The 26207-nt window shown below is 39.1% G+C and overlaps 1 protein-coding gene across 1 annotated transcript in view; it reads left to right on the forward strand.

The window, feature by feature from the left end:
* Positions 1-1232: 1232 nt before the first annotated feature.
* Positions 1233-26207, forward strand: part of LOC138028860 (uncharacterized) — a 31787-nt gene continuing 6812 nt past the window's right edge. Inside the window, 16 exon segments of the mRNA XM_068876484.1 lie at positions 1233-1531; positions 11583-11677; positions 11786-11873; positions 13106-13252; positions 14732-14880; positions 16012-16161; positions 16809-16892; positions 17222-17339; positions 18147-18238; positions 18923-19021; positions 19126-19213; positions 19370-19419; positions 20398-20485; positions 20488-20796; positions 22782-23098; positions 24550-24840. Coding sequence (XP_068732585.1) covers positions 1342-1531; positions 11583-11677; positions 11786-11873; positions 13106-13252; positions 14732-14880; positions 16012-16161; positions 16809-16892; positions 17222-17339; positions 18147-18238; positions 18923-19021; positions 19126-19213; positions 19370-19419; positions 20398-20485; positions 20488-20796; positions 22782-23098; positions 24550-24840 — 2355 coding nt within the window. The 5' untranslated portion in view covers positions 1233-1341.

Below are 26207 nucleotides of genomic sequence, written 5' to 3' on the forward strand. Positions count from 1 at the left end.
TTAATCGTTACACGCAAGTTTACCAGCTAAGCAATCACGTGTGTATTAGTTTCCCTTTTTTATAACACCAAACGAAGAGCTAAACAAAAAAACACAGCAAATTGTTAAAATAAACAACCGTTCCAGACACCTCCAAGAAATATGTAATGAAAACACTTTTCATGCGTTTCCGCACAGAGCAGAGATTGTCAAGGGTTACCAGCGAACCGTTCCTCCATCTTGTTCTCCACTGTAACACGCACAAAGTTTCCAAATATTTTTTGCCAAGAAAGGATCAGGCCAACCTTGTTGACTAATAAATCAAAAAATGCGCAGGATGTTTTCGATGCCTTGTTAAAGTGGACAAAGGTTAAGTTCAGGATTAAAGGTTTTTGAGCCGATTTTATTTTTAAGCTCGTCGCATTGCCATGCCAAAATCTATACCTTGAAAAAGAGGGTAATTGTGTTTACGAAGTTATTATCAACTCTTGTCAACTCTTGTCAGCTCTGTTAGTTAGCATATTCTCCACCCAGGCTAGTGTTTCACTGATAAGTATGTTGGCAGACTGTAGTGGGTCGTAAATTTGATCGCCAACCCTCCCTTCATGGTAGGGAAATCCCTTCAGATATTGCACGCATTAGTTCGACTTACAAGTTGTTGCAGAATCTCGAGCATCGCCCTTATGGCATTCGTGTTTGATGCAACTCTCAACATACACGATAGAGGACAAAATCCCTCCAAAACAAATTTGAGATTTTCCTTGATTATCCTGCGTGGCGAAGATCATTCTAAGCGCGCATGACAACTAGTGCTTGCTGTTCTATTTTTAGAGCCTTCGTGTACATGTACTTTTTGTCCCCAAAATTGTTCCCCATTTGAGAAGAAAACAGATGCTTCAGTATCCTCAAGTGTAAAACAAAGAATGCCGCTGCAAGAACAGCCGGGTATTCTGCAGTTACTCCCTAATTTTTATCTTTGAGTTGTCCAAAACGATGATTCTCTTTTTTCAATCATGTAAGTTTTCGTTTTTCATTAATGAATGATCATGCTTTTAATCATCAGACACTTAATTGAGTTCCGCTTTATGTTAATGTTTTCTATAGGTTTAATAAGATTAACTGGTCCCGCAAAAGTAGACAATTCCTCTAAGTTATCGGTCCTGGGCGGAAGTGCATGTGACTGACAATGGCGTTCGATGACGCGCACGTTACGTAGCAAAAGTATTTAATCCATTTCCTCTAAGTCTATGTTACTACAATAGTAAATTTCGGTAGCGGAACACAGCGAGACCTTAGTGACTTGACCTTACAAAGTTCATACTGATTGCTAAACGAATAGCAGCTGTGTGGAGCGTTTTCAAAATGCGATATCTTCAAGTCTACTACAGTATGATGGATGAGGGCAAAGAGGGACGATGTTATTTGCCGATACAGCGCCGTCGCCTGTGTTTGGGATTGACTTTGTTGTTTCTATTGTTACTGGTGATTATCGCAGCACCAGTCGTTGCCCGTATTTGCAGTCGCCAAACCATCGAGCCCTTAGCGAGTATAGGTGAGTTAGTTGATCATTCATTTTGTAGTCTCTTGCGTCCTGTTAAAGTTTCTTTTGTTCCCCTTGTAATGATGTTTTAAATGGCCAGCGATTTGAATCACAAGAGTTCCTTCCATCACAGGGCGTCTGCTGTGCGTGTGATTAACACCTCGCTTAGCTTGCCTGTTATTGGCCTTGAAACTAATTACACTGATCGCAACTAACAGTAGGGTATTTTTAAACCATGAATCCCCAATTTGTAGCGTTATTCCAGTCAAAGTTGTCACTGTTTTCTGCCCAGGCAATAACTTCCTCGCACTTCCACTGAACTGTTGGAAGTTTCATCTTTCAACAGCCCTCGCCGAGAATCGCTGTTTTCATTCTGGGGCTGTATAAATGGCAGAATTCTCAAAATGTCGACCAAGAAACTAGCATATTCGAACAACCGTGCAAATCTTGATGTATATTTTCAGTTAAAGATGTATATCAGATATTCTGACAATGAAACACGCGTTATTCGTTCGACTCGGTAATTAATACCTACCACTACTTTGCCCTTTACCGCGTGGGATTTATAAATTAGGTGAAACAGTGCCTTAGCAGAACACAAAATTTGCTCGAATGCAATTACTTAAGTGCCACTTTTGCCTCAAAGGAATGCATTCTATCCTCTTAAAAAAATTTAAGGTGTAAAAGTTATGCTGTGGGTGACGAATTTGTCCCAAAAAGGATTAGTTCATAAAATCAGACAACGTTTTTTTCTTTTATTTATTACACAAGGAATCTTATAAGTGACAAACGTATGTTTCGAAAACAGGGATTTCTTAAAGCAATGGAAAACGAGATTCCTTTATTTATGTTTGTTTAATTTGGAGTGGCGCACCGAAACAATGTAAACATCTGCTGTGGGTTATAATCCTTTCCTTCACAATGGAATACTTTATGGACCCATTATGTCACTTAAAACTATGACTTGTGCTCCATATCTTATGAACAACGACATCTTATCAGTAGCTAAATCTTCAAACCTTTTACATTTCACATTGTTTGAGAAAATGCATCTCAAACCTTGAATTAAATTCTTGAAGGCACAGTAATTGTTACAATGGAATCACATGATCCTCTGTGATGCGGTTTATAATCCTTCCCGTCCACTGTCCAATGATATCAAGCAGTTACACCAGTTGTTAACAGAAACAGAACACGCTGTTTCATAGCTTGACAGCGTGGTCTTTTTTTGACTTCAGACAACGTTTGGGGAGCTTTTTATCTTGATCTTACCACCAAACGGTAAAACCATTATTTATCTTGGATGTCCAACCTTTTACATGACCGACCATTACTGAGGAAATGCTTTTTTTGCGGTTTCTTTGAAAATCGCTGCCACGAAGTTCATCTGTCACGTCTGTTGAATTCCGAAGTGTACCATGCAAATTTCCATTCAATCTTTGCTACTTTGTAACTGACTCAAATCCTCCGAAGTTTAAAACATTAGATTCTGGACCCTTGCTGTACCTCTTACTATAAAACAACAAGACTCTGGAGAGATATTAGCTGGTATTTGACGGAAATCCTTTTAACACTGCACTGCAAAGTTCCAAGCATCCTTTGTCGCCTGTGGTTTACACTCCTACCTGTTTACAGGAAGCGAAATCAATTTGCCATCCATCACTTTTAAATTTTTGACAGGCGAAAATTGCTTATGTTTACATGATTGCATGTCACTGTGCAACGTTCCTCCAAAAAACTTCTAAATCGGAATAAACTTTTGCCGTGGAGCTTATGAAAAGTAGCTTCCTGGACAATGCTTTCCTTGTATTGTAACTGGAGGCTTACTGTAGGTCTTTTGATAAGAATTCCGCCGGTAGTTTCTCGTGTTCTTCGGCGTGCACTCAATGTGAACACTTGCCTCTAATGCGTAGGAAGTGTTGCCATTAATCATGTGCGGTACCGGGGCCGCCAGCTTTTACACGGTGTTATTAACTGCATTCCTATGCGTACTAAATCAAGTGAACGTTGTGGAAACATAAATATCAATGACGACTTAATTTGTTGTACCGCAAACTGCAAATCAACAAATCAATATAAGAAAGAAACTTTTTTTTAAGCGTCTAGTCTTCATATCGCTGGAGCACTAATTCGGGCCACTGTAAACTAAAAACAATAATTAAAGCAAATCAAGTCAAATGTTGGTTTTTGAGTAGAGGGGAAAACTGGAGTACCCGGAGAGAAACCTCTCAGTACAAACTCAACACACATATGACACCGATTGGGGAATCGAACCCGGGCCACATTTGTGGTTAACGAGTGCTCTCACCACTGCTCCATACCTACACCCCTAAGTTTAAGATTTTGATCAAGAGTACCCGGACAAAACCTCTCAAAGTACAATGGGAAACCAACAAACCGTTCAAACCCAGAGCGGGAGTCCATGCTGGGCCACATTTATCAGCGGTTAGATTTCAAAGAAAGTGTGTTGCTGCGTTGGGTGTTGGAATTGACGAAGGGCTAGCTCGAAACACAAATCTATCTTAAGGTGGTTAATTTATCTTTGTGAACTCGTTTGATCGAACCCAATTTTCACATTAGTGGAAGGCGTCTTGTGACAGTGTCAACCTCCTCATCCAAATTACCGAATCTATGGCTTTTGAGATGTGTTTATTGGTTTCCCTGTTTGAGATTGTTGAAACTTAATACTCGAATACATATCTTCAGGTGATAAAGCGATTTGACAAGGCAAAAAGATGCCATATTGCCTTGTTTCTTTGTTATTATCTTTTTTTCCAAAAAAAAAAAAAAAAAAAAAAAACTGATCTGTGGTCCCCATAGGAAACATGGCCAAGCAGTGAAAGCGGTTTCGTTACACCATTTTTCCTGGGTTCAAACTTCCGAGTTTGTTTGTTTTTTTTTTTTTTTTTGGTGTTCTCTAGCTTTCTCTTTTCCTGAAATTAAATCAATCGCTTTGAGTTGATTTTGGTATATCAACGCTCAATCTCTTTACATTTGAAAACTTCGACAGATCGACAGATCGCGGACCCAAAAATTATTGTTGAAAGGCTAATTAGCTCCTTCTTTTCCGAGCATTTTATGCGGCCTTCGATTTACGGAACTGATTCTCAGCCACTGTAAGGAAAGGAGTCAAAGTCTCACTCAATAATAAGAGTTATGCGTAAAATGGCGAAGGTCATGGAAAAGTCATGAAATTTTCTTTTCTTTCCGGGCTTCGCCTTTTCGCTGAATAACTTTTGAATATTATTGAAATTGATTGAAAGTGTGTCGAAAAAACGCAAGTTGCAAACGCGCGTCTCGCCAATTTTTTTATGGAAAATGGAATAAGGTCATGGTAAAAGTCACGAAAAAGTCAATGAATTCTTCATTCCTCATTTCCAGTGTGAACCCTGTTATAATGTGTGTTTCGTGAACAACTGTCGCAAGTCTTTTATGCCCTTTGCCCTTTGGGCTGCGAAAGACTGCATGCTGCAAAGAGTGTGCACGAAGGATTTTGTGCATGCGTACTGTATCAGGAGAGAGGCCGACTTAACTCTTCAAAAAACGGATCAGGCAACTGAAATCGAAATCGAAATCTCTGATCTCTAAAACCTTAAGACCATGGCCTGTTAATGTCTCTTCGGAAAATCTGTAAATCAAATGAAACTCTTAAATCTTTGCGTCCATCATATTTTCTTCTCTTATCCTAGAAAGAGTGTTCCAAATAAATTATATGCATGCAACATATCCGAATGAGCAAATGGAGCGGCAATCATCTTTTGCCGAAGGTAGTTCCCATTTTTAATAGATCTTCCTTTTGGAAATGTTGGAAAGTAAGCTATGCGTGCACTAAAAGAGCTTTAGCCCTATGAAATTCTCCCCTCAGTCCAACTGCAGCCATTCAGGAAGCGGCATAAAATATTTTCTTGATAGCGGGTTCTAAAACTTCCGTTTTACATTCTGTCGTGGTTACTCGATTTGATCTCTGGTTTAAGGCGTATCACGAAAAAAATTCGTTCGGATCGGTTGGGATAGGTACAAAAATGCCGAAGTTTCGGATAGAATATACTGGCAACGGCTACCTCGCGTTGATCTGTAAATATGCTAATGTCTTAACCCGCAACTCTCGACTAATGCACTGAGACGCCGCGTGTTCGATTTCATTCAACAGTTCATTTCGGTAACATTTCCAAAAGGCGAATACAACAAACATAACTTACCCTCTTATTGCCGGCTAATTGATACGAAAGTTCCAGGTAACGTGCCATTTGAAACAAAATCTCAGGCGAAGAAGGTCACATTTTTTACAGATTTCTCACTAAAACTATTCGATAGATGAAAACATGAATGTCTTACGAAAAGGTTATACCGTAATTTAACCTCGTCGCATCCTTATCTTTGAAAAACGTAAGTTGAGATAGGTTCAATTGTGTCAAAGTGACGAGGAAATATCGGTTGGCAATTGACGCAAAGCATTGTTCAATTGCCATCAGTTGCCAATTAAAATTTGCTTCTCTGGCGTAAAACTATTGAACCAAATTATCAAAACAGCTTGTTTCGTCGTGCCAGGTCTGAGCAACAGAAAGAATCCGAAGGCAATGAACTATTTTATTTTCATCGATAGGAAAATTAATAGACCTGGACTTAGGTAGCAACTGGCACATAAACAACATGCTACAACAATCGAAAGAGGACTATTTCAGATACAAGGGTGGACAGTATATATATAAAATCATTTCTTGGGATAACAAACTCTGTTACTTTAATGGCTTGGTCATCTTTTTAACAAGTTCCCTAAAATGTATTTATGTAATTTAAAAGTGACCGAGGATATCCCAAGTCCTGCTATTTCAAAGGGAATGGTATGTTGATATTGTTTCCTCGAGCGTCCCTTACTACAATATTAAAGAAATGTGGGCCGATAAGATTTTAAGAACTGGCGGACGCAGTGGTCCTTTTTTATTCGTGAATGATGAATTTTCTTTTTGGACATTTCGAAATCAGTTTTGTACTCAAATTGACCGTTGATGGCTCACCGATAAACACCGGTAGTTAAACTGGTTCTTAAAAACCGTTTGATTCAGAATAGGTCTAGGCTGACAAAAAAAAAAAAAGGAAATCCTAAACTGTTTTGCAAACTATCATGTCATTCAGCGGTATCGAGAAACACAGATAAGCATCAAGTAAAATTGAATGAGTTGCCAGTAATCGGATCCCTGTTTATACGCAAGGGGTTCTGGGATCGCCGGGGGCAAACATTGCAAGTCGCGGAAACTTATTCCGACGTCCAAAAAACGATTTTGGAGAGAGATCAACGCTTTTTTCGACACAGTTTAATCAGAAATCGATTTAGGCAATGCTGATACGTGGCAAGTGTAAGTGTTTGAGCGAATAACCGTGAAATGTGAGATAAAATTTACTCGGATTAACTTTTTTGGTGTGAAAGTGACATCTCGTCATGGTCTCGAAATATTACAAAATTGGGTACAAATCTGGAGGAAATAAACAATAAAGCCTTTTTAGTTGTATTTACGTGTGCCGGTCCTTTGTAGCAACCGAGTTGTGGATTGCAAAACGACTGTCAGACTGCCGCAATCGTTTCACAACTAATAGCAAGAAATACCACCCCGTTATCCATTAGGATATATTTCATTCACCCTGTGAGTCAAATGGAGATGAAAACGTTTTTGACTTTTCATGAAAAGAAGGGAGAAACTAGAAAAAGCGGAAACAAGGGCATTTGCTATACATCGAATTGTTCGTCCGTCGCGATGAAATTGTCACAGTTTACTTGCACTCCAGCTTTTTCCTACAGCACTGCCTGTCCGTCTCGTTTGAAAAAAATTCAATGGCTCTTTTTATGAAATAGAGAGGTTCTCGCTGTCTTTTGATTTGAGCTAATTTTTGTAAAAGATAAAAATATTCCCCGAGGAGACTTGACCAATGATTAGTTTAACAGAGCTACGTCGAGTTGAGAAAAATAGCGCCAGAAAAGAATAGTAGCTGCCTTAAACATGACTTCCTCGGTCCTTTGGCCAAATTTTAGACACCTTCGGGTGCTGAATAGTCACAGACATTGTTAAATTTTTAGCAGGTGTAAATTGGTAGAAAATATCCTCTCTGGAACATTTCTTCCTCAATTAATAATTCGAAAGCCCTTTCAAGAGATCGACCCCTATAATTTCAAAGAACAATTAAGCTTAGAGATTGATATGCTCTCGGCATCGTATTTTTCGCCTAGAGCTTTTAAAATTAGAGTAGATTACTTATAGTACAATGTCTGGAGAAGATAGTTCATATTGTTTTTGTTGGTGTGGCATCAGTCGTAATGCGCTGTTCTTGTAGTATAACATCTCACGAACTACATTTCCGAACACACATCAACACTTCAATTGACATCATTATCTCTTTAGCGAGGTCCCTGAAATTTCTTGTCCGATAAATGCTAACAGTACCTTTGTTTACAGAGATTAGAAACTTAAATTCTTTGGGTTCAGTTGGCAGACATTTAAAAAAGAAGTTGCAAGGAGTTTACCTTTTCTCAATTGTTGCACGTTCAAACATGTTGAAAGATTTTTTTATCGATGAATCATTGAGTTGCTCTGTGAAATTATATGTGAATGCAGCCCAATAGATCGTTGTGTAAGTCGTATAAGTACAAGTTATCTTCATGTTGAAATACTGATCGGAGTAACAAAATGCACTGAGGTGGAAAAGCCCGTAAAGCTTTTCGCCATAATTATACCTCGGAAAAGATGAAGAATCTTGCAGTGTTAAAGGAGAGAAAATCACAATCCAATTTGCCATGTGCCCTAAGAACAATCAAGCTATTATTGTTGGTTAAACAGAAAGAAACCTGGGTAATAGTTGAAACTAAATTGAATCGTAATTCGCACATAAAAAATCTTCAAATGCAAGAAAAGGGACATCTCAAACATTACTGAATAAACTTTGGTCAGTTCTTCGTCAATATCTCGCGCTGATAGCAATCGTCTTTGCCCAAATTTTCTTCCTTAGCTAAGTTAATAATGATACTATTCTGTTCTCAAACAAGTTTCATCAACATAAATATGGCTAGGATTTGTGTCCGGTTATCTTTCTGCGGTTTGCCCTTTACTTTGCTGAATACGGTTGTCTCATAAAAGAGTGGAGGCACCAACATATGACGTTGGAACTGACTTAAACGAAGTCCATGCAACTTTTTCGAACCGCTCCCCTCCTATGAAGCCAGTAAACTCAGACCTTGCAGAATACTAAAAGTAGTTTTGTACCTGCAGGACTTTGTCTCGAAAAAAACTTTAAGCAAAGTCAGTAAGATTAGGCTTTTGTAGCAGCATTTGCAAAGAAAGTGTATCTCTCATTGTATGTGTCGAACACACGAGACATCTTGCTGATAGACGAATCGCTGGTGTGTCCATTTGCTCGAGGCAATTTAGTACCTGCATTTTACATTGTATTCGATTAGTAAAGCAGTTGTTGTTTCCAGCCGAGATGTCATTCCATTTGAAGAAGATTAAAGGACATTCTGACAGCAAATTCATCTCTCACCCTGATATTTTCAAAGTTTGTAGTCACTCAACAGCAAGAAAGAGTCTCTTGTCTTTAGGGCGTTGGTATCCTTTGTTCGTGTTGGCATCTGTGAACAACACGCAACGCGGGCTATTTGTTTTCAGTTGCAGTGCTTAGAAGTTGCACTAACTGGTGTAGGTCCTTTGAATTTCCAAAACGGCTTGCATCAAAACCTTGTTAGCACGATTTCATCGGTTTTAATTCCGACAAATAATCATGATTAATGATCTGCTGCCATCTTTTCGGTCGGTGTCAATTTACAATCTGTTTGTTGAAACCCCTCTGCAGTTTATTTGTTGTGGAATTTTTTTTAATTTAATGCATAAATGCAAGTGAGAAAATCTCTCGTCTCCTTGCCCTTCATTTTAAGCTTTCAAAACTACGTTTATTTTTCTCTTGTTTTAATACCCTCTTGTTCTATTTTCTCTGGTTATTTGAGGTACACCACAAATCACATTATCGTTATCCGTGGATCTATGAATTCTCGGAATGTATCACCAAACGTCCACTTATCAAACGGTACCGCCTTTGGAGTTGACTTACAAGTGTCAATCTTTGCCTGAATCACGGCACCAAATCTGTTCAATATTCACTGAATTTGTTTTAATCAGGAAATGCTCCGGTCAGCAGGTGATTAGCGAAGATTGTATGTCTTTTTAGCAGCGCATTATAATAACATATCATATTACGTTTGCATACCATTGGACGAAAGGACGTTTGAATTGTCAAGGGGCAAGTGAACTTCTTTGGCGGAATAGGCGCACGTCTAATCTCGGCTTTGAATTCTTCACCGGATAGATCACTTAAAAGGCTACGAAAATCTCTTTAATGAAGCAGTCTCTTGAAATGCTCAAAGAGATCCACCAAGTTTTGATGAATCTGGGATTATTCCCAAGTTTGCTTTTTATTGTAAAGCTGGGTCTGATGTTGCTTTGTTACCTGTAAAAAATTTAGTAAACAATCAATAACTTCGCCGTTTGAATCTGACCGAGAAGTTTATTAATTCTTTTCATTGATTTCCTACGCTTCTACTGTGATAAACGCTGCGACGTTCTTTTTGGACTGTTTTTAGTAGTTTTACAATTTTTCTTTCGCCATGTCTGTCTGGCCCACTGTTGGCATGCTCGTCTTGAAAAGCGCCTTGGGAAGCTACGACGGGCTTGGTGTTAGACTAGAACGCTATTGCCGATGTCATTGCCTTGATGCGTGTTTCAGAGGCTGCGCAAACTGAACAAAAAAAGACGTTTATGAAGTTATGCGGTGGATCGTGGAGGATGCCACTTCCGCCGTGTACGCAATCCGTTTGACGCCTTAAAGTAGGCGGGTTAATCATAGCCGTGTAAAGGTCTTCTCGCTTTCGATGTGTGAAGAGAGAGTCAAGAGGCAACCAGCACTTCTACGAAATCAGTTAATTCCCTCGAAATGCAGTCCCGTGTTTTGATAATTATTTTTTCTGTTCTATCAAGGGTGTTTTTTGGTAAGTTTTGGACAGATTTGAAGTTTACTACGTTGTTATCTAACATTCCCAATGTCACATTTTGTAACAATGGTCAATTCATCATTCAAAACACACTGTAAAGACACGGGAAGGATTTGGTTTTTTTTTGTAGCAAGTGAATATGCACAAATCTCCAGCCAGGTACAACTCCAAGGGGCTTGGAGTTGAACCTCATTAGCGAAAGATTATAAGAGGATTGTAAGTGAGTGTTCCCCGAGCTCTGGAACGAGTTTGGAAAACGCGAAAGCCAGTTCGACAATTGGCTTTGCCATGCTCTTTATATAATCATCCCTGGTATTGGATGGCTCTTTAAAGGAGGTCAGACCTCGTACTGCATTCAGCTCGGGTCTGAGGCATCGAAAGATAGTCGTAGGAAACCCTTAGCACAGATGCTTCTTAGCTTCGCCTGAGTGGGAAAAGCCAAACTGGATGCCTTTGAAGTGACTCACTATGCAAAGTTGTTTTCGATGGAATTTCTTTCCTTCTGAAGCACTTGAGTTATGATATGAGCCTTTGCTCCAACAATTTTAAGATGTGTATTTACAAAGAGTGGACCCACAATTTCCACTTTAGCAATGAAAGGAAGTGTTTGAAACTGTGAATGGATGCTTGGGCGCCCAGATAACAGATGTGCCGGGGCATTTCAGGAAGTGAAAACCTTAAAAATCTTTCTTAGCATTGTTCTTGTTTTTATTTGTTAAAGGAAACGTTGACCAAACTTTTCGCATGCTCTCTGAACCAAGGGATTCTAGAGGACTCTGGAATGATCTAAAACCGTTCTATTGTTTTTGTTGAAATTTGATATCTTCATGCCGCTAAATAATTTGATAGACCTACCTTTTCTAATGTCTCATTTAGTAATCGTCATGAACTCTTGGACATTGAGTTTTATCTCCCTTCTACTTCTTCAAAGTCCCTTGTCGACGGGATCTCTTTTACCTATCCTGAAACTAGGCTTGGATGGTCTCGACCATTTGGTCAATTCTCGACACTCAATATCCTCCATTTTGTTTCCAGAACCCATCGAGGCAAAGAACATTACTGTGAAGCTAGGCTTCATTGGAGCGTTAGACAAGTCTTTAGGAGCTACAGGGTCCTTAGGCAATGAATTGGTAAGTTTTTATTGTAATTTTCCTTGATTGATTTTCCATGGACAAAAATAGAGTTGTTACTAACATTGAGGCAGGGCGACCTAAGCTCTCGTTGTGTTCATCTTTCAGAGTTCGGCATTCAAACTTGCCATTGAAATCATCAACGATGAGGCTGCCAAGAATGGAAGCAAAATACAGTTCTCCACGGATTTCAAAAGTGAGGGTTTATTGTCTTATAATGTAGAGGGCCACCTTTTGCCAGTGTAAATTGAGATTCGACTTGAATGGGTTTGATTTGGAAGGGTCAATGATGAGCCGGTGTTTGTGGCCACAAATAGTAGGTCTTCGTGCCTGTTTGCATTGGTTCTTTCCTTGAATGAATACTATAAGCTTTTAAACGAATTCAAACTTCAAGGAATTAAAGCACACCGCTCCACCCGCAACTATCTATACCATAACTTGCTGTACTTAAATCACGACACCATACTGTTAAAAATTGTTTCTTATCAGATATGGAAAGTCATGAAACGGGGGTAAAATGGTAACTTCGTTGATAATTTTACCGTATACGCGTTTTCAAGTTAACAATCAACACGTTTGGTGATAACTCGATTAACTTTTCAGATAATTCAGTTAAAGTTTTCATGATCAACCGTCTCCAAAGGTGAATTGCTTGTTGAATTTTCGCAACTCTTTCTGGCAGTGCTTTGCGGAATTTTCCGACACGACTTTTTATACTTTTTCTTTCGATATGTCATTGCATCACTATTTCTAAAAATATTGATATAAATTTAAAGATATTTCTTAGTTTAGAGCAAAGTTATAGAGCACAGGCTCACAAGTGTTGACGAGCTGTATTGCAATGCTGGCTAAGTATTTTTTCCTCATTAACCAAATTGATTTACAGCCCTGAAGTAAGACGTAAGTTGTAAGGACGGGAAACTGACAAGCCAGATTTCTCTTGAAAGTTTAAAATTTTCTCGCAATTGAGGTTTTAAAATGTGCTCGCCTCTGGCCAAAAATTTGACAAAATTCGACAGCGCAAACTACGTTCAAAACGTTTTCCGTTTTGCCTTCTCATCTATGTCATTCCTTCGTTAATCGCGGTTGCATGCTATTGGTGTCAACTTTTTGCTTGTGTTATTAAGAGAACTTTTAAGGCAGCGTAATTTTGGGATTCAGTTCATACTTATTATTTGTACTCTTTCACGGCAAAATTATTGGTAAGATTATAATCTTGATAGAATTCAACATCCAAACATCTAAAGAAAACGATGAAATACAATCATCATCGAAATCATCATCCAAACAACATTTTTCAACGGGATGGAGAGAGCAAAAGACATTGTTTCTTGTACTTATTCCTTGGTTTTACTTTTACGGGTGGTCACTTAGGAAGTTTAATTTATAAAGAACGCGAGGAACTCAAGAGTCGCGTCTTTATTGCAGGCATGATCAAAGATGGAGGCTCCAACCCAAGCACTACGTGTAAAATCGCAGCTCAAGAGCTCGCTGCGGATTCGGACATTGTGGGTGTTGTGGGAGCTATGCGCTCTTCTTGTTCTAAAGCATCTCATCAATATTTCAGGGACAATGGTAAGTAGAATGAAATCCAGCAATAGAACACGGAAAAATGTTACTTTTGGCAGTCAATTTGATTTACTATGATTTATTCCATTTTGCTAACATGCGATGTTCTGATGATCTTAACAACTTAAAAGTATTTTGATAAGATCGTTCTCTCGCCGTAGTCTTACAAATTCTTCTACTTTAACTGTCTTGGATAAAAATCTAATTTTAACCTCGATATCATAAACTAGTTATTTTTATCATTTCTTGAAACTTTCAGCGTTTAATGGTTTTGTGACAATGGCCACGGAAATTTTTAGCACAATCATTTCTTAATTACCATCTTTTGTTTTTTTTTAATTGCTCGGCCTTCTTGGTTACTCATTTCATAGAGAATTAAAAGTGAATACGAAAGAACAGTTAAGTGTAGAACAGCCGCTTTCACTGAGCAGAATGTAATTGAAGGATAATTGGCAAGTTCAAAAGCCGAGCGAGCTTCGTAGTTTCGGCGGTGCGAAGTCCTACAAGAAAGATCATTCCTCGATAAGCTACTCCAATGAAGTTTACTTTAAAAAGGGTCGGATACTTTTGGCAAACGGAAAAAGCAAGAACTTACAAAACTTCTTATAAAGCTAAATGTACACAGTTTTGGGCAAACGCTTTTCGCTTTCAGAGGAATGTAGTTTGAATGTAACAGCATGAGGTCTGTTTGGCGTTATGAAATTAAGCCAAACTCACCTCTTGCATTCACAAGTCTCAAAACCCGAGGTGTTTTGGATATGTGTGTGAAAACCATTTGTAAAGATGATATAATTCAAATGGCACTATTAGAAAGCTTTATAACATCTTGCCTTCATAATATTTGAAGATGAAGCGTTTGACTGATTTCAAACTTTGACCATTTCTGCGTGATAATTACGACATTACGCCTTGGCTTACTCTGACAAACACTTTACAGAACCCTGTTCGTATTGATAACAAAGCTGAACATTAAGAATTAATATAGCTTGCTTCAAGACTAAGAGACTTTGTAAACTGAGTGACCATCGCTTGAAAAGTGGCAACACCACGCGAGAATCACGAAGACTCTTTTTTGTGTGTACACAGATAAATGTTTTCGATGAGGAATCTTTAGTTATGTTACTATTTGTCCATTCATCCATATTTCATCGAAGTCATAATTTAAATTACGAGTGTAGCGTTTTCTAAGATTTTATTTGCGTCAAGATAAGTTCGTTTTATCGCATACTAAGTATACAAACTTGTGTGGGATACTCGCACCTTCTGTTTTTTCAGCTTGTTTTGTGTTCATTTAAATAAGAAGATCCTTAATTTGGCAGTTAACTTGAAAGAAAGGTCTTTTGCATCCCTTTGATAAGAGAATGATTGGTTTTCTTTGCTTTATATTCAGATGTAAGCCTTATTTCAAGTTCTTTATTTCAGTGGATTCTAGTTCTTGAGTTTGACAGTGAAAAACCTGACTCCATATTGTTGTCTTTGTCGTAGCCCCAACTATGACTCAGGTATCATACGCATCCACTGCAGTGGAGCTCTCCAACAAGAAGAAATATCCTCGATTTTTTAGGACTTGTGCCGTTGATACGTATCAAGCCATAGCACTGGCAGAGCTAGTCAATCACTTTAACTGGAGAAGAGTAAGTATTGAAGCCTTTACGTACGACTAGCATTCTTTATATGACGAATTTTGCAACGGTTGTGCAACATAATGATGTCATGCAATGTTAACAGATCTACTGTAGAAAAATAAAGGATTTCAAATTAAGAAGACAAAATGAAAGAATATGGCTCGCAGATTTTTAGGTTGTTGTATTGAATCATTCATCCTTACACTTGACGGGGACAACCCGCTTAAATAGTTTGCTCTTCCACTGCTCGCCAAAAGTTAAAGCTCCTCACCTCATTTAATCTCATTCTTTTTTCATAATAGCATAATCAGGAACTCATTGGGCATTTTGATCGATGTATTTTTGAGTGATCCAGATTTAAAAATCTCTCCGGCAAGACTGGCATCAAAACATTTATGTTTTTTCGATCAAAGAGTTGTTGCATAAAAGGGCGGCACAGCTCCAAACAAGTTAAAACGGACCCTAAAACGCAACCTTATTTAGGAAAGTAAATCAGGCATTTTTAAAGATTTTCAAATTTCTGATGATCGCCGGGAAAGCCCTGTTAATTGGTTCTTTCACAAACTCTGATACTCCGTCATATAGGTTTTGTAGATTAATGTTCTCTTTTTCCGTTTTCCAAACGAGATCGGGCCCCAGTTGTTCAAACGATGGATAGCGCTATCCGCCTGATAAATCACTATCCAGTGGATAAGTAATAGCGAAATCAATTGCACTATCCATTGGATAGTGATTTATCCGGTGGATAGCGTTATCCACCTTTTGAACAAATGGGACTAGGTCTACCTATTACATCACACATCTCTAGTTCTTGTAAACAAATTGTGGATTCGATTAGTTTTCGATTCCCTTATTTGAAGTTACGTACAACATTTGAAAAAAAAAAAAAGATTTTTCTTAATTTGAAAGGATCAAATTGAAAAAGATCTCGTTTGGGATCGTACCTAAGGGCGTGAGTTACGAGATTTTGGCTCCTATTCTCAATGGCCCCTTAACATACGAATTAAGCATATGACCGGTCTGCCTTGGGATTTGCTTCCCACGAACACCCCCTCAGGAAATGCTTGAGTCGCTGTTGACCATTTTTAAAGACATTCTTCAATTTCCTTTACGCGGTTTGTCCTCTCTTTTTCCTTACAGGTTAGCACCATTGCCACGTCGGATAGCTACGCAAGGAGCCTAGCCGAGAATTTTGAACGGGAAGCCCGTCTACAGGGCATCCGAATCTTCGCGTCTTCCAGACTCACTGGTGCAGTGAGTCCGGAGGTTTTGGACAGCAAAATGCAAATGGTAAGATTTTAGCTTCCAATTTGTTTGCATTACTAAACGATTGTTCATATCTGAAAGTATACGCCAATGGCATGAAAGGCATTTTTGTTGAGTCAACAAGAGCTTTTTTCAGCACAGGAGGTGCGGCTCTGAAACGTTTACACTTCAAAAAATTACTGTTTTTCTAGCTAATTGTTGTTTGTTTAAGTTTGATTACTTTTCAAAAAAGTTTGTTGCCACCCTCAAATGTCTTGAATGGTTTTAAAATTGCATCATTGCTGAGATTCAAACAGTATCAATTTACAAACCCAAACTTATCAGCGACTGGAAGCGAAGATGATTCCCATTCAGACTTCAACACGCCTATCGCCCCATCTCTCCCGATACGTTTCTAAATTTTCTTCTTTTGTCAGGAATATACCCCGGACTTAGAACTACTTGATCAGACGTTACTATCACTAACAATGGTAACACAATAGGAGACCCTCTTTCAACACTTGCTTAACAGTTGACCCACTTTTCAGCCACTACCTTTCCCTCCCTTCGACCAAAGGCTATAATTTTCTTGAAGAGGTCACAAAATGAGGAAACCTTGCTAAGTGAGATTTGAGATACTGTGAGACGTAAATTTTTGGAGTGCCTTTTAAACCTCGTTGCTTGAATCTCAGATAAAAGATGCCCAAACAAGAGTAAACCTTGTGTTTGCGTTGCCTGAGGATGCCCGGGCAATCTTTGAAACTGCGAAATCCAAGGTAAGGAAAAGTGTACTTACAGTGGCCCTAGTGAAGCTTTGTTTTCGAATAACCCTTGAAAGTTTAAGTGCTAGCCTTTTAAAAGATACTTTAAAAGACGGCTAAACGACATTTAAGAAAGAAAAGAAAATTGTTATTTCTTCCATAATTTGTAAGTTCAAGAATGAACGTTCTTTTCCGCGAAACATTCAACTGACCCAAAAAGTGGATGAAAATTGTTTTGCGCGACTGATGAAAAAAAGCCATCGTGTATATTTCATTATTTTGGTAGCACATTTATTTGGTAATGACAAACTTTGTGCTGAAGTAGTTGTTTCATTGTTTTACAGGGTATGACTGGACAAGGCTGGGTGTGGATTGGCAGCGATGGTGTTTTAGCCACCCCTCCCTCCAATATGACCAAAGCTGCCCAAGCCATGCAAGGAAGTGTGGGTATTCTACCCAAAGGTGCGTGTCGATGAAAATGTGTTTGCAATGAAATTGTCACAAAAAGGAAGTAGAATTCTTACGACACCAGCAGAAGTGTTGCATTACATTTACAAACAATATTCAGTGTTCATTTCCACCGGTTATCGTTTTAGTTAAAGACACTTTAAAAGGAAAATGGGACGATAGCTATGTTAACCAGGAGTAATTTGTAAAGTAGTTTCCGTTCAGTTCTTATTACTTCCAGACTTCCAACATTGATTAGTTGACATAATTCAGATAGAAAAGCGTCGAAGGAAATGAGTCTTATGTTCAGAAATGCAAGAAATTAGATGCACGTCTAATTTTAACATCCAACACGAACAGTGTCCCTTTAAGTCTAAGCATTTCTTACCTATTTCCAACAATAAGGTCAGGGTAAAGGTTAGCGTTATGTTTAGCTTTGGGTAAATGCAACTGTTTATTCTGACTCCTTGAGCAGCATTCGGGGGACACTTTTTGTGTCGTTTCAAGGGAACACTTCGTGACGCTTATTGAAAGTTAGGATATATCTATCTTTCTTTTTCTTTTTCTTTCCTTTCCTTTTCTGTTTTTTCTTAATCTCCTCCTATTGAATTACTTTATGTTCTAGTGTTCTCTGCCCGCCTCGACTAGCTGAGCTATATGCGAGCAGAGGAAGTTGCTATGTATATTTCTGTGCGAGAGTAAAAGGAAAATCAAACTTAAAAAAAAAATTGGGTCAATCCTGGAGATATCTGGAAAATGAAAGAAATCGAGCAATTTTCCCAAAACGTTTGTTTATGTCGACCTTTTTTTGTTGTCTTATAGGAGGAATTGGTCGGAAGAGTCTCAACATAATAGTTAGGTGGCTTTACAAGAAGAGCATCCAAGATCAATATCCAGGAATCGTTTATACACATGTAAGTTGCCTTGTTTGCTGAAAATTGTTTTCAGAATTAACCAGTAATCCATTTTCATCTTTGGCATCCGTAAAATCTGAAGACAGTACGTGGTTGCGTTGCAGAACAAATTTTATAATTTAGTTTTAATTGCAGTCTTGGAGCCGTTGTAAAAGTTGATCACAGAACAACACCACAAAAGTTGAAGAGATGTGCGATTCTTAGGGTTCAAAGGGGCTCATGTACTTTTCATGTCAATTCACTTCTCTTATTAATTAGATATTATTTTTATTATTATTCAAACACCGTTAAAGTCCTGAATTTTTCAGGCTTCTTTACACAATTGCAAAAATTGCGTTCATAACTGCGAGGATCGTAGCTTCATTTGATTTCATATCCGCAGTTCGTATATGATCCATTTCATATATCATTTCATCGTTGATTAATTCCTCACGGGAACATTGGAACCCACAAATGACCAGCTCCCACCGTCAGTGGCTTCATAGCTCAGTTGGTTAGAGCGTCGCACCGGTATCGCGAGGTCACGGGTTCAAACCCCGTTGAAGTCCTGAATTTTTCAGGCTTCTTTACCCAATTGCAAAAATTGCGTTCATAGCTGCGAGGATCATAGCTTCATTTGATTTCACATCCGCAGTTCATATATGATCCATTCATATATCATTTCATCGTTTATTATTATTTCAGTTGCCATTGACGTCATCCTATGTTCCACAAGTTTACGATGCAGTATATGCTTATTACCTGGCATTCGACAAATTAGAAAGAGAAGGCAAGATAACAGGGGTAGGTTGATTATAGCACTGGGCAGAAATTTTCAAGTTTCAGACACAGAGTGAACTGTGTGCGAATTACCCAGAATTTCAAACCTTTTTGTTTTCTCATTGCAGTATGACCCGCCATCCACATTACGAAACTTGGTTTTAGACGAATTAAAGGAATTCAACGTCAAGAAGAATGAATTTGTCGGCGCTCAAGGTGTGTATGTGAACTTCTCTCAAATGAGCGATAATTGAGAAAGACGTTACTTCCATTTAACAGAAGTGAAATCGAACCTTTTCATTCAAAGAGGTCGTTACAACACTTTTTTTTTAACAAGTGCTAAGATACTCTCTCTGTTCTTGCAATCAACAGGTCCACATACATACTTCGAGTCTCCTTGGTACGAAATCGGCAATCTTCAGGTAAGACGTCGCGAAAATGATGTCTTGGTGAAGTACGAAGGGGCAAAGCCTTTTCGGCGACCATTAATTTCTATTTGGCCCTTCTTTCTCTTATCACCTTGTTTTCTTGTAACAAAACTTCAGGGCAATTGATTTTGTATTTCCTTCGTTGTTTTCTATCGCAATGTTGTGCCAAATCACGGTGTAAAGTTATGATGAGAGTTATTTTTCGATGGGGGCTCTGCGGGAATAATCGGAAAAAATTCCGAGTGCTCCATCGCACGAGTCGAACTTACGATTTAAGGCCGAGGAACACGAGGCGATAAGTCGTGGGGACAAGCTCCCGCAACAATTCGCCTCGTGTGACATGGTTAATTTTGCGAAAATTATTGTCGCTGCTGCAGAATTTTGTCGCTGCGTTCAGTTGCACGAATTCAAACCAGTTCGTGCGACTGTTCGCAGCGACAAAATTAGCGAGAGTAGCGTTGTCGCACCGTGTGTGCACTTCTGGCAACAAGTATTGAATTAGAAAACTAGTTCACATTCCCCGTCATACGAGATCACTGCGTGTGCACCGAACAGGCGTCGTGTCGCAGCGATTTGGTTTGCAAGTAGTACACACGGAGCGACTTGTCGCTTAGTGATTACGAGTTCGGATCCTCTACCATTGAGCTATAGCAGACTCGTGTGAGCTCGATCATTAAGTCACGTTCAAGTGACAATTCTTCCTCCATACTGCAAGGACTGAAATTGTTGAAATGGTGAATTCTCGCTATTGTAATGAATTTACCCGGTAAATGTCATGATGAGAAGTAATTTTTCCGTATTCACACGGTGTGAAGTTTCTAAAGTTTCTCAAAACATTCCAACATTGAAGGACAACATTATCTGTGCATCCTAGGGGAAAAAACAACCCGCAAACTTTAGCACATTCTTTTCTACAGATAGTAAATAATATAGTCTGTGAAAACAAAACCAGTCTTATTTTCTTTTTTTCAGGGTAATGACGTAAAGAAGGTCGGAAAGTGGAGCAAAACTGTCGGCATTGAAAGAATGAATACCGACATCATTTGGCCGGGGAACACAAAACCCCCCCAACAGACAAGGGCCTTCCAGGGAAAACAACGTTTAGAATAGGCTTTATTGCACCTATACACCCGGACCTAGCGGGACTCTCGGATCTCGGACGAGAGTTTGAATCAGCATTTCGCGTTGCTGTTGAGATGATGAACAGGGATCTATCACTATCGGTTGATTTTGACATTAGAATTCAAGATGGCGGAGTTGACTCCAACGCGTCTTGCAAGGCGGCTGCCGAAGAGTTGGCGAAGGACGGCGTGGTGGCGGTTATTGGCGCTTATCGTTCTTCATGCTCAGTGGCTGCTGCTAATGTTTTAGGTGTGTATACAATCCTAAAATCTTGTTAGATGTTATTTTCAAAGCATAATTCGAAGGTAAAGTCAATTTTACGGTTGTTCAACTTCGTGATGAAGCGGTACATGATCTTTTTTGGTGATCTTAATTTATGGATAATGCGAAATTTCGTAGATGTTCAAGGGTGATTCCTGGACGTTCTTTTTTTGTGGTAGTGTGGTAGTGCACTTTATAAGTGTTCTACACACTATGTCACTGGGTGGTAAGGTTGAGTGAGGAGTGAGTGTAAATCCGTGGCTGCAAATAGGCCCGCTACGCGTGCATGAATCACGAAAATAAACAGGTTTGTTGGAAGCGTGCTTGAATTTCAACAGACGAGCCCCAAAATCGGCAAGAATTTGTGACGCTGATGAATAACAAAGCAGCTTCTATTTCCAAAACGATAGAATTACCTGGTGATAAATAATGTCGTCTAGGAGAGTGAATTTTTGACTTTGCAGAAACAATGGTCAACCTCGAGAGTTAGACGATTGTGATTTTTGTGTTAATTCGCACATTTCTTGTCGAACTTTATAACCCTTGAAAGAAAGAAAAAACTAACTAATAAAAACAAAAACCCGGTGTCTTGCCGTCATTTTGTCACAGATGTATCCTTTCTTTGGTAGTAACACGCAAGGTAACTTGATCACAGGCGGCCGCTGAAATCGATGTCTTTTTCGATTTTGCGATTATTTGTTCAGCCAAAAGTACAACAGAAAAACAGGCACGCATTGCTGGTTCGATAGTTGAGAAATATTCAGATGTTTTCGGTATCACCTTGTTGTAGTTGAACGGTGAAGCATTTCTTTACGATAAGAATCAATCACGAATTCATTATTTCCTCGCTAAATGGCTATCCTCTGGTACTTCATAGGTTTTTAACAACCTCGTAAAAAAGTTTAAAGGAGCTGAAAACACCGGTTGGCGATTATTTTCACTTGGCTCTTTTGCATCTATAAAATGCAACTAAATACAGCAAGAACGAAATGATATATGAAATGAATCATATACAGAACTGCGGATATGAAATCAAGTAAAGCTATGATCCTCGCAGTTATGGACGCAATTTGAGCAATTGCAATTTCGGGCTTCTCTACGCAATTGCTAAAATTGCGTCCATAACTGCGAGGATCATAGCTTTACTTGATAAATACAGCATGTTTCATGATCCGTTCCAGATTTCGTGAAAGGTTGAAAAGTGTTGGAAACAATCCTTGTTTTTACTCATCGCAAACTGAGGCATTCGTAGCTATTTACATAGTTAAGGACCCTTCAGATCATTGAGAATGACCTGATGTAGCCAGCCAATGATAAACACATTCTTTTTAGATAAAAGTCAAACACGAATTCAGTCATGATTTCCTAACAAGATCATAAAGCAACTTATTCCATCAGAACTCCCATTTTGTAAGCAATTTATCCACGACTTCTTCAAAGTTCTCCTTTGATTTTTTCTGTCAACGGTTACAATGGAGGGGTTCGTTTCCCTGTTTAAAACAATTAATTCTGCTTCATAAAATAGTGAAATACACAGTTTAATTTATATGGTGTAAGCAGCTTTATTTAGTTCCCAGTTTTATTTACCTATAATTGTTAGAAGTGGCTGATCACGTGTATGCTATCTATTTACGTTTTATTTACTTATTTATACATACATTTTGTATTTATTTAATTTTAATCTATAACTGACTGCTGTACCCTTGGCCGCCTCGACTACCACTGACCTGCTATTTGCGGGCGGAAATGACTCCATGTAAATGGTTATCTGTTAATAAAGTGTTGTTGTTGTTATTAACACTGCAAAACTGTAAACATGTTAAATTGAGTGTTTGAATTACTGAAATGCGTGGAACAGGTACTGTAATGATCTCGAGCAATTTCACTTTAATTGTCGAATGTTGCCGTGCAACAGACTTTCAAAAATTGCTTTTATGGTGTTTAATATTGATAATTGTTTTTCCCTTTTTCAGGCTCAACAGTCAACAGGATTCCCCAGATCTCATATGCTTCGACGGCTGCTCAACTTTCGGATAAAACAAAATACAAATATTTCTTTAGAACTTGTCCTTCAGATGTGCATCAGGCTTCGGCACTTGCAGCTATCTTCCGAAAGTACTTGTTACCAGAGGTGGGTACGGTGGCTACAAACGACATCTATGGCAAGGAACTGGCAGACATGTTTGAAAGAGAAGTCACCGGCATGGCTGATGTGCCGGTCAATGTGGTCAGCAGACAAAGGTTCGATGTCAATGTGCGTGCGGCGACGGTCAGACCAAAGATTCAGCAGGTAATTCCACGCCATTTTGTGGTGGGTTTTGACGATTTTACCAAGTTGTACCAGGTTAAACTTTGGCCAAATATCCACGAACGTTTTCCTTCCGCAAGGTCATGTAAATGATAAGAAGTTTTAAGAGCGACGATAGCAGCGATAACGCCACAAGACAAAAATATTTAACAATTATTCGATGGCACGCGTTTGATTTGAAATAGTAAATAGCCAACGAGTTAGCTATAACCAATCTAACATCCAACGAGCTCGATTGGAATAACTTTTCTATTAACTTTTCATTAAATTCTGAACGCCTGGACACTTGGCAATTTTTCAGATTGGCAACACGTGACGCAATCAGTTTCCATATAAGGTCATACGGTAAACTTAACAATTATTCCGTTTGCCCGCGTTGGATACGCGATGGTAAATAGCCAACGTTCGGTGGCTATTACCAATCTCGTATCCACCAACATGGGTGAATGGAATAATAGCTGATAACCGAGATTGAGTGGTCCAAAAACAAAATTCAGTAATATAGAGCGTTGTCACTCACGTGACCAGCGGCCATTTTAGATTACTGAAACAAAAGAAAGTATTTGCATAAAAATAGAGTTCAATTCCCGGAGGATCAGTTTGGTGGTACACCATCATGGCCGCCATTTCTTTGTTTTGGAACACCAACATGGCCGCCGCGACGATACGTTAAAACGCTCTATTGATCAAAATAAGAGGAGTAATGTAATCGTGCTGCGTTGTTTTTCGTACACTGTTGAAAAAACTTGAAATAACCAAATTTAAGTTTAATTAAAAGCAAGGACATAAATCAGTGAAAAAACGTTTTTGTGCTTGTTGCCCTCTTCGTTGCTTACACTCTCGATTTTTTTTCGCATCAATTGCTATTCAGCTCAGATTTGGCCAGAAATGCTCGCAATTAGATGCACTTTGATTTTGATAGGCGATACGAAGTGTCCGTACTGAGCATGCCCATAAGGTTTAGAGGCCGACATTTTTCGAATGGAAACGTGGTCCTTAATGATCCTCTCGCCAACTTCAACTTCACTCGTCCACTGGAATAAAGATACTTAACGTCACAAAGTCCCCCCCCCCCCCCAAACTCCATTTCTCAAGTAAAGTAAATTATCCACGCTAACACTCTAACACTTACCTCGTTGCTAGCAATAGGTAGCACTTGCTAAGACTTAGAGGAACACTTTGCAGAAATTTGATGGTTGGTTCCAGTCATTTAACTTACGACCGGGTTTCCAACTTAATATATGAAGCTCTACGCAGAGCGCTGAGAAAGTTATCAGTAATGTGGCCTTGATTTAAAGGGTTGTAACTATTTTATATTGAAGGACGAAGATAAAAGAGTTTTAAAAATATAATAACAAAAATTCAAGGCAAGGAAGAGATTTTTGTTTGAACGTGGGTGTTTTTTTTTTTTTTTTCCATTCTCGGCAATTCAGCTCAAAGCTTCAGGTTCTAAAGTGCACCTAATCAGCATGGTCCGCCATGATGCCGAGACTGTCTTTCAACAAATCAAAGAGCTAGGTATGACGGGCAAGGGCTGGGTGTGGATTGGGACCGACGGAGCAACCTCGTCCACTTTCAGCCATCAGAGGGATTTACAGCGAGCCATGAAAGGGATGATAGGAACTCAGCCCAAGAACGGAGAAGGAAGCGTCTACTTGAAATTTCTCGCGAATTGGCTGAAGAAAGATTCGACAACGTACCCTGGAATTGTCCACAGCAAACAGGTTAATTTTTTTATTGTTGTTTGGTTTACGTAAAGGATCACTGCAGTGATCATTAAGCGCGGAAAATTAATGTTTAAGTATATGCGGAGAATCGAGCGAAATGCAAATCACTCGATCTTCGTGTATTTTTTGACCTTTTAAAACTACGCAAGTCGGTATAAAATAATTAGGGAAAATAGAGGCTTAGCAAAAAAATCAAGGAACATTCGACCTCAGTCACCAGCACTGTCAACTTGCCAGTTTGTTGTTTATCCTATATGGAAAATTCCAATTGATTCTAAATGATCTTTATTTTCTCAGTCTCTATCAACTTAACGTATTTTGTTGTTCATCCGTGGCTGCGTTACACTCCTAAAGATTTTGAAATGATTCAAATCAGTTAGGGCAATCTCTATAATTTTTGTTGCTGTCGCAGTGAGTGAGCCTGAAGCGAACGAAGGAGGCAACTCTCTAATGACCCGTCTCTAATCGGGAGAAGAACACACTTTTCTTCGAAACGCAGGGATTGTGGTCAAAGACGCAAGGAATTGTGTCTATGTGCGAATGGAGGAATTAAGATGTGTGGTATGATCATCGGAGCCTGCTCTGTTTTTCATTTCGCTTCTCGTGTCCTCGAACTATAGATAGTTTCACTGTCGCGAAACGTGACAAAAACTGTATTCAACGGAAAAAATCTGGCCCTGGTTGCTCGAAGCATGGATAGCGCTAACCAGCTAACCTATCGGTTTTGATACTTCTTAACCAACGGTTAGCGCTAACCAGACTTATAGCAACCGGCCCCAGGCCCCAGTTGTTCAAAAGGTGGATAGCGCTATCCACTGGATAAATCACTATCCAATGGATAGCGCAATTGGTTTCGCTATGACTTATCCACTGGATAGTGATTTATCCGGCAAATAGCGCTATCCATCGTTTGAACAACTAGGGCCAGGAGTTCGCTTTGCCATGAAACGGCTTACTTTTCGCTCATGAAATGAAATGCGTATGTATGAAGGCATCCTCCTAATGTACTCGAAAGGCTCAAACTGCTGAAACTCGTAGGGATAAACAATTTTTTTTAACCAAATAGCTTTGTATGATGGATTTACGCAAGTTGACAAATGCTGTATTTCGAAACGAAATTTGGCGACGTCTCTGTGAAAACCATCAGTTGTTTTCTTTTCTTCTCTCGAGTGGGGTCCAGATGAGGTCCAGTTGGGGGTCCACGTTTTGTACTGTCCCTGCTCAAGACGTGTTAAAATCTCCCTTCAATTCCGCGCAAGCATAACTGATCATCTCCCATCCCCTCGGCAGCATTTCTGCAATTTAGCTAAACTAGTTCATAGATGATTAGACGCAGGGAAATATGAGAACCATGTGGATTTGAG

Source organism: Montipora capricornis, chromosome 2 (assembly GCF_036669925.1).
Source record: "Montipora capricornis isolate CH-2021 chromosome 2, ASM3666992v2, whole genome shotgun sequence".
Taxonomy (NCBI): domain Eukaryota; kingdom Metazoa; phylum Cnidaria; class Anthozoa; order Scleractinia; family Acroporidae; genus Montipora; species Montipora capricornis.